This window comes from Sebastes fasciatus, chromosome 1, assembly GCF_043250625.1.
Source record: "Sebastes fasciatus isolate fSebFas1 chromosome 1, fSebFas1.pri, whole genome shotgun sequence".
Taxonomy (NCBI): Eukaryota; Metazoa; Chordata; class Actinopteri; order Perciformes; family Sebastidae; genus Sebastes; species Sebastes fasciatus.
In genome coordinates this window covers 13587010-13596507 of record NC_133795.1, presented here as the reverse complement: position 1 = coordinate 13596507, position 9498 = coordinate 13587010, and the positions used below count along the sequence as shown (strand labels likewise).

The following is a 9498-nucleotide window of genomic DNA, read 5'->3' as shown; positions in this document are numbered from 1 at the left end:
TCGTAGTTCTGAGAATATCTAGTGAATGAACAGTGGACGTTTGTGCAGAAATAAATGCTGCAGCTCCTCCAGACCAACAGAGGTTTTCCGTGTCTTGTGAAGTGACGGGGCTCCGCAGCGAGAAACGTTATCGTCTCTGACCGGGTACCGGTGTCTTCCCTGTTCCCTCCGGCCGCGGTCGGGAGGCTGAAACAGGAAAAGCCAATACTAGGATCAGCAGTGATTCATGGAGAGACCTCTGGAGAGACCGTCTGGTCAGCTAACATTACTGCCAAGCAGGTGAAATATAGAGTGATATTGTGGTTTTAGCTGACGTGTGTCGTTTCACTGTTTTGAGCGATGCTCGTTCATGTCTATTTAGAGCGAGCACAAGAGCGAACCCGACGCTGACTTTCGTTGATTTAACGGCCACAGGTGTCGCTGTTAACAAGCATTTCTGAAAGTTACAAATAGTCCCTTTAATGTTTGACATTCTCCTCCTCAGTGTGTCCACTCCCACAGAGGGAGACAGGAGATAATAAGGGACTCTGAACTGAACTCCACTGGACGACATATCTAAACTGGAATTATTTCACAAAAAACAATGAGGAAAAATACAGATGTCTTGAGCCAACTAAATCCAAAATAAATAGGAGATAATCACTGAATGAGTAGCTGTTATCCAAAATTACTCAGTTTCAGCGGCCAGGGAATGCCACTATTTGGGACTCAGTAGTGGTGGTTAAAATAAGGTCTAAAATAAGTATTTTCTTTGCATAAAAGTGAGTCTAATTGATGACAACAGGTGAAAGATGTGTTATTTACATTGCAGTAAGTTCAGTAAGTTCATGCATATTTGACAAACAAACCATGTCATCTGAATGAATGTTTGACATTCTCCTCCTCAGTGTGTCCACTCCCACAGAGGGCGTCACACATTGCAGAAAGAAGAGGATAAGGGACTCTGAACTGAACTCCCATGGGTGACATGTCTAAACTGGAATTATTTCACAAGAAACAAGGAGGAAAATACAGATGTCTTGAGCCAACCAAATCCAAAATAAATATGAGATAATCACTGAATTTCCTGTTGACTGCCAGGAAATGCCACTATTTGGGACTAATACTGTTTATTTTTCCGACCTTTGACACACTTGTTCTTATCATTGATGAAATCCACATTGTTAATCTGCGCTTTGGGAACCTGTTTGTGACTCATTCTCTGCTGGTATCCGTGCTGTCCCTCCTCCAGCAGCAGGACTGCAGGACTTCATTCCGGTAATCGGTGCGTATGGAGACCATAATAAGTTCTGCGTCTTTTGCGCGCAGCAGCTTCATGTCCTTGGATCGGATCCTAAAATAACTCAGACACAACAACAGACACTACTTCTACCTCTGTCTGTTTGGACATAAAACATGCGAACGCTTAAATCTTGGGTGTCTCAGTCGGTGCCACACAAACTCAAACATTGAGACGCGTCTCTCCAGCCGAGCGCACCTCACTCTTCCTCCTCTTCCAGCAGCAGCAGCAGCATCAGCGATCATCATCATGCCTAACGAACTCTACATCGTTATGGAGGTGGTGATCGCCGTGTCGTCGGTGATCGGTAACGTGATGGTGGTGTGGGCTGTGCGTATTAACCGCTCTCTGAGAGACACCACGTTTTGTTTCATCGTCTCCTTGGCCTTGGCTGACATTGCAGTGGGAGCTCTGGTCATCCCTCTCGCCATCGCGGTCCACATGGAGTTCCAGGCGCACTTCTACAGCTGCCTGCTGGTCGCCTGCACGATGCTCGTGCTCACTCAGAGCTCCATCCTGGCGCTGCTGGCCATCGCCATCGACCGATACCTGAGAGTCAAGATACCCATGAGGTAGGCCTAAAGGTGAATTATTATACTTCACAATATTTTATGTTGTCATTTACCAGAAAGAAGCCTTTGTGTCTTTGTGTCTGGAACCAAGCTGCTCCACCTGAGCTGGCTGGAGCAGAGTTTTCATTTCAGTACAGCACCAGAAATGACTGTAATATGTAGAGTAAAGGTGTCTCATTATTTTAATAGGTTTACCTTAATTTAAGGGGCTACTTTAATCTGCTTTGACATATCAGTAATATCTCTACTGGAAGCCACAGTGTGCCATTGAAAAAACAAATACATTTTAAACAGCTTTTAATATAAGTTCAAATAATATTTAGACTTATTGATTCATTATTTATCCTTCAACTCCTTCAGAGAACACCTCCAACACATAATGTTACGTATGACTTTTGAAGAATTTTGTATGAATGTGAAATTTATATATGTTTGGAAAATTTGAATGTTATAAGTGTAACACAAATATGATGTTGTATATAGTATGTATGTGATAAATTAATGTACTTGATTTCGGACCCCAGGAAGACTAGCTAGTGCCATTGGTATCAGCTAATGGGGATCCTTTTTAAATAAATAAATAAATCTCTCCTGGAAGCTGCAGTGGAAAGTCAATGAAGACGTTTTTATAAACAGCTTTTTAATATAAGTTCAAATAATATTTAGATTTAATAAATTCATTATTTATTCGTGCATTTATTCTTCTACTCCTTAAGAGTACACATAATGTTACCCCAAATATAAGCTGTAAACTATAACAAAGTAATACACTTCTAAAAAGATATCTTAAATTAACAATATCTTTGTGTCATTTACTAGAAAGAAGCCTTTGTGTCTTTGTGTCTGGAGCCAAGCTGCTCCACCAGAGCTGGCTGGAGCAGGGTTTTCATTCCAGCTCCAGCACCAGAAATGACTGTAATATGTACACTGTTAAGAATTTCCCAGTAAAATAACAGTAAAGAACTGGCAGCAGGGTTGCCTTTATATTACTTTAAAATTAACATTATTATACTGTCGCTGAAATTTACAGCTTTGTACTGTTAATGAAAAATACAGTTTGAACTGTTTTTTTTTTTTTTATAAATTTCACAGTATTTTACAGTTAATTTAAAGATGCTGTTGCTGTTTAAAGATACATTATATAGCTGTTTTTCCACCTTTCTTTTACATTATCTTACTGATTTGTTTTAATGCACTATTTAAGTTGTATTTTTTACATACATTTATTAAACATTATTTTTTGCCTAGATGAATAGACTTAGCAGGTTACAGACATAGGAATAGTCACACTAAATACAATTAAAGGCACTTGTTAGGAAAAAGGCTATAATAGACTTGTTGACACTTTTCCCAAAATGTCTGTCTATAGCTGGCTACAAGCACAGAATGCAAACCAGAACAACATGTGAGTGAAGAACAATAAAGCTAATTCACTGATTTTACAATCATGTACAATGTACAAGCCTCACATGAGCAGATCAGGTCCCAGAATTAAAAAAATACTGCATGAAACTGTTACTGATGATACTTTAGACAGTTGATCAGCAGTAAAGTGCTGTTTTTTAAGAATGCATTATAGTTCAGTTAAAAAACGGCCTTTTAGCGTAATTTAAAAGGTTTTCTTTTGTATTAACAGTAAAGCACTGTTTTTAGCAATAACAGGTTAATATTGTTGAAATCCTGCTGTAAATTAACAGCAATTGTTTACAGTGTAGAGTAATGGTGTCTCATTATTTTTAATAAGTTTACCTTAATTCAAGGGGGCTACATTAATCTGCTTTGACATATCAGTAATATCTCTACTGGAAGCTATACAGAGGAAAGACAATGAAGACAGTTTTATAAACAGCTTTTTAAGATAGATAGATAGATAGATAGATAGATAGATAGATAGATAGATAGATAGATAGATCTTAGTGTCCAGGCCTGTTCGGCACTGTTAAAGCTGTTGATTTTAACATCTGCGGGGAGGCCAGCTGTTTTCCAGCCTGAGCTAAACATGCAGAAGAAACATGTGGAGGTCATAAATGTTGTACCTCTTTCTTTACTCCTTCTGATCTGGTTTGTTAATAACTAACTTGATGGTAAACTCGCATTTCTGTTGCATGGCAACAGAGATTTTCAAATTAATCAGTTAGCACTCCTCTTGCCTTACCCATAATTTTGAAAACTCTAAGTTTCCACTTCAAGTTGGCTAATTGGACAATGAGCCTGGACAAGAATGCATGATTGGTCAATAGGCTCATGGTGGCTGGTTGATGGATTGCGTAATTTCTCAAGCTGGCAACAAACGCACACATAGAAACATGCACACACACACACTGCACTCTGTCACTCAGAGGACAATAACACACTGGTTGCAGTGAGGACACTACACAGGAACAATAAAAAAATATATTGTGTAGTATGATCTCAATATTATCGGCTTAACAGTTATTTATCAGTGTGGTGCTGCAGGGTTTCTCAGCTCTTTTCATCACAAACAGTACTGGATGTGGTGACCAGACAAATATCTCACATTTTTCAAATTCAAAACAGGATAAACGGGACAACTTTGTGTAGCACGTAAATAATAGTGTATTGTGATTAGGGTTGTCAATCAATTAAAGTATTTAATCGCGATTAATCGCAACTTAATCACACATCTTTTATCTGTTCAAAATGTACAGAGGGAGATTTTTCAAGTATTTAATACTCTTATCAACATGGGAGTGGGCAGATATGCTGCTTTATGCAAATGTATGTATATATTTATTACTGGAAATCAATTAACAACACAAAACAATGACAAATATTGAGCAGAAACCCTCACAGGTACTTCATTTTATTCATGACAAACTCAAGCCCAACAGGCAACAACAGCTGTTAGTGTGTCAGTGTGCTGACTTGACTATGACTTGCCCCTAACTGCATGTAATTATCATAAAGTGGGCATGTCTGTAAAGGGGAGACTCGTGGGTACCTATAGAACCCATTTTTATTCACATATCTTGAGGTCAGAGGTCAAAGGACCCCTTTGAAAATGGCCATGCCAGTTTTTCCTTGCCAAAATCTAGCGTAAGTTTGGAGCGTTATTTAGCCTCCTTCACAACAAGATAGTATGACATGGTTGGTACCAATGGATCCAGATTCACGCTTTAAAACTGAACCTGCTGAAACCTTAGAAAGATCAGTGAAAGAAATTAGTGGTGTTAAAACAAATTTGCGTTAACGCATTGCTATCACGTTAACTTTGACAGCCCTAATTGTAATGATTATAAATATACGTTTAAATCATAATCTGTATCAGGTCATACAATATTTCTCCTCAGGATTGGCAGAAAACGTCTGGTGCTCCCTCACAAAGAAAACACAAATCAGAGAAAATGTACTTCAATCTCACTGCTGATCCATTTTAGCCAGATACTCCCATCTGGACATGTTCAAATTTGAAACACCAGTGAATTTCATTTTACTGTCTTGTACTCCGTGATAATGTCAGCCAGAAATGGAGTCCCCCTCCCTAAACCACCCCTGGGACTCTAGAGGGACACAGTTAAACAGGCACTGATTGCTTTTTATAGCAGAGGTGGTTTGAAAGCACACTGTCATGATAAGGGTGGCGTGTCTGTGATTTGAAAATCTCCAAAGTATTGCTATTGCACTTAGCTGGAAGATGGGATTTAGCAGGTGGAAATCCCTCAGGAGAGCCGAGATAGATGGAGGGCTGTAGAGTCTAGTCAGACAGCGGATCTGTATGCAGCCAGACAGCCGAGACTTAAAAGCAGCTGGACAGATAGATTGTAAAGATAAAAGCTGTCGTCACATATGGGAATACCTACACCAGACTCCCTTTAAACATCCTTTGAGTATTCATTCATACGTCCTGTGTTGTGTCTGACTCACCCTGGCTGAACTCCTGAGTGTGTGTGTGTTTTATGTGACAGAGTGAAAGGCGAGAGAGAGCAAATGAGGGGAAAGAAAATATGAGTTTGGCTCGGGCACATAGCTCGGTGTGTTTCTGTGTTAGCGTTAGTGAGGTTAGCCAGGGAGCAGGCATGATAAGAAGAAGAGAGAAAAAATGTGCTTCACATGTGCAAGAGAGTGAGAGAGTTTATTTACCACCCCAGTCGTCTGATTGAGTCAGCACATGACTCTTTAGAAACAAAGGTTGAGTTACGAAAATCAACAGCTCAGTTGACCACAGGAATCTTTCATGTCCGCTCGACAATGACTAATTCATGAGCCTGACCAATAGTTGACCATTGTGTGGGAGAGACAGGGCTGGTGACATCCTAAGAACTGCAGTACGTTATGTTAGGCAACGACTCCCACAGTTTTCTGAACAGCAGAGATGTCTTGCTTGTGTGTGCTTTACAGAATTGACTCCTTCGAGTTTTAATACTTCTTGCAATATATAGCGTCATTTTCTCTGTGACTCTCCGCTTTGGTGGCCATCCGAGGAGCACATGAATGCACCATTAGCCTGCCGTACCGTCCGTCTAGACTCAGTCTGATTCAGTCGGTCCTCGTTCGTTTATTCAGTGCCGTTGGGCCCGTGTACGCCGCTTCCTATATTTTGAGCAACTGCACCACCATACCAGGCAGCGTGAGCTGTTCCCTACGATAAACAGCGAGTGGGCGAGTGGGAAAAGTCAGGGAAAAGTCTGGGATACCTGAACACTCGATCCATTCGACAGGCTGACCCGGTATATACCTGACACTAAAAAGAGTCGTTCAAAAGGATTTTTTTAATATATTTTGCACATCACTAGATGAAAGTAGCTCAGTGGCACATGGGGCAAAAAAAAGTTTGACTTCCACGTATAAAATAACCCGCATCTTCCGGCGATCTTCCGCATCCCATAGAGCAGGCGCACTAGCATTTCCTTTAACTCTGCCTCCCAGCCCTCAGTCTCAGGCTCATTCACATGAACGGAGGAAAGAAAATTAACTTCAGCTATTAGTGCATTTTTAAAACTTTTAGGACCTAACGATTAAAATAAGGTCTGGGCAAGTGTTCGTAAGTTGCCTCAATTCGTAAGAGCCTCAATTAAAAAAAAAAAATAGGATGACATTTTTTTTTTTTATGAAAACCATAATCTGTGTAGTAGAGGGTTAATTCATAGGCAATAAAACACACCACTGCTCAGTTCAACACACTCAAGGGTTTTGTTGCTACTGCCTTACATTGTCTGGTATGACCAGTAGCTTGTGGTTACAAAATATTAGATAATGTTAGCAAACTTGAGCTAGATATTGCTCTATAAGCCAATTTGTTGACTTTATGACTCTCTTCCGCTTTTGCTACTGTTGCTCTATGTTTTAGCATTCACCATTATCCTGTAATTGTCACTTGGGGCAACAGTAGAGTTACATAGTCGTGCTTTAAGAAACAACACCCTGAGATAGAATCGCTTATATTATGGCTTCACAACGGGAGTATTTGTTTTAAATCTTTTGCAGTGATTTATATGTTGTATTGAACTGAATTAAAAAACAAGATCTTGTCCTTTGTTGCCGTAGCTACAAGCGGGTGGTGACCCCTCGGCGAGCTGGCACGGCCGTGTTATTGTGTTGGCTGGTGTCCATCATAGTGGGCCTCACGCCCATGTTGGGTTGGAATAACCTGCAGTATCTCCGTGACAATGGCTCCCTGATCACCGATGACCTCTTGGTGACCTGTGAGTTTGAGACAGTCGTCAGCATGGACTACATGGTCTACTTCAACTTCTTCGGCTGGGTGCTGCCCCCTCTGCTCCTCATGCTGGCCATCTATGTGGAGATTTTCTACATGATCCACAAGCAGCTCAACAAGAAGGTGAGGTCTTCCTCTTCTTGAGATCGTTTTGTTTGATATGTAGTGAATAAAAGACAATTATTTTGCTATTAAAACAGACTTAATGTGAACTGATGCTAATGTAACCGGGCTCAGCTCTAGCGCACTAAATCTATACGCTGACGATGTTCTCCTTTATCTCTCTGTAGGTGACAGCTAGCCACACAGACCCCAGACGTTACTATGGCAAGGAGCTCAAGCTAGCCAAGTCGCTCGCCCTCGTTCTTTTCCTCTTCGCGGTCAGCTGGCTCCCTCTGCACATCCTCAACTGCATCACCCTCTTTTGCCCTACCTGTGACAAGCCCATGTTCCTCATTTACATCGCCATCATCCTCACCCACGGCAACTCGGCCGTCAACCCCATCGTGTACGCTTTCCGCATCAAGAAATTCCGTACAGCGTTCCGGAAAATCTGGAAACAGTACTTTCTTTGTCAGGATCCAGTCGGTCGGCTTCCTCAAAGAGGGAGCCAGAGAGGACAGAGCCATGAGAGGAGGCTGAGGCAGAACGATGATGATGATGATGATGTGTGACCCTTGGCAACTAATTGGATTGCTGTGTAACTGTTAAGTTTCACTCCACTGATTCACAGAATGGGAAAGACTCTGGCTTTATTTTCACGCTTGAGGGATTACTGATCGAAACAGCCTTAATGGCATCGCAGAATGTCAAAGGGATGAAAGAGATGAGGGAACTCCATCGTGGACTGACTGATTTCCTCCATCCAACACACCCTCAGAGGGCAGGATGACCAATCAGCATGGAGACGGGATAAACATCCTATATCAGACTTTGATTTAAATAATGTTTATTTCTCCACTGGCTAACAAAATGAAGATGTTGCCGTACAAGTTAAGGGGCTTCTCATCAGTTTTCAGCACCAACCTGTTGAACTTGAATCAGTAAGTGTATATCTGTAGCACATGCGGTACAAGAGTAGTGTATGCTGAATTGTATCTTTTGACCTGAATTAAAACTCATGGCCTTTTTTATGTGAATGATCTCAAAAAGTTAAGCATCGTATTATGGGCTACATTTACAGTACATGCTTAGTTCTGTGGCCTTAAGGACAGAAAATCCAATGAAGAGGAACTAAGACATTGTGTTGATAGTGTGAATCTGGTGGTGGGCAAGCAGGAAGTTTGCGCAACCAGCTTGGTGCTTTGACCAGTACACAGGATGTGCTGTATGCTGGCTGGATGGATGAAAAAAAGTAGAACTGACTCACTTGGAATTAAAACCCAGGACCTTTTGTGCAATGAACGTCTGGTATGAGTTGCACAGTAACTCATGAGACTCACTGCCCTTTCAGATGTGTGGTGCAATCCAACGCATGTGAAGGCTGTTTTTGATGCTTTTGAGACCATTTGACTGACAGAATGACTAATACTAGCTAATAGTTGTAGCTGAAAAGAGCATCCATGCTACAAGAAAAATGACTTCATGCTCCTCTTCAAATATTTGTGGACATGGACAACGGTTAAAAACTGTGGAGACACCTATTGGTAACTTTATATCTATAGCTGCAGGACTGTGAATCTAAGGAATGTTGGAGCTTGTATATTCAATAAGCTTCATTTGATCTGGGTGATACTAATTTTTAACTCTGTAATGAACCTCTACTGTACATGTATCACCAGGCCTTTTCCACTATTAGCAGGTGTTTTCAGTTATCTTTTCACTTTCCCCCGATTCGTGATGGAGTTTGTTATACCAATGTAGCATCATCACATCCTCTCTGTTGTTTCTGTTAGTAAACTGACCAGTGTTGTCCTTTAAAGGAACAGTGTGTAAGATTTCAGGGATCTATTAGCAGAAATGGAATATAA

The 9498-nt window shown here is 40.9% G+C and overlaps 1 protein-coding gene across 1 annotated transcript; it reads left to right on the top strand.

Moving 5' to 3' along the window:
• Positions 1-1229: 1229 nt before the first annotated feature.
• LOC141764828 (adenosine receptor A1-like) lies at positions 1230-9036 on the top strand. The gene is made up of 3 exons (XM_074630454.1): positions 1230-1851; positions 7357-7651; positions 7819-9036. The coding sequence occupies exons 1-3, from the start codon at positions 1529-1531 to the stop codon at positions 8200-8202; spliced, it is 1002 nt and encodes a 333-aa protein (XP_074486555.1). The 5' UTR covers positions 1230-1528; the 3' UTR covers positions 8203-9036.
• The last annotated feature ends 462 nt before the right edge of the window (positions 9037-9498 follow it).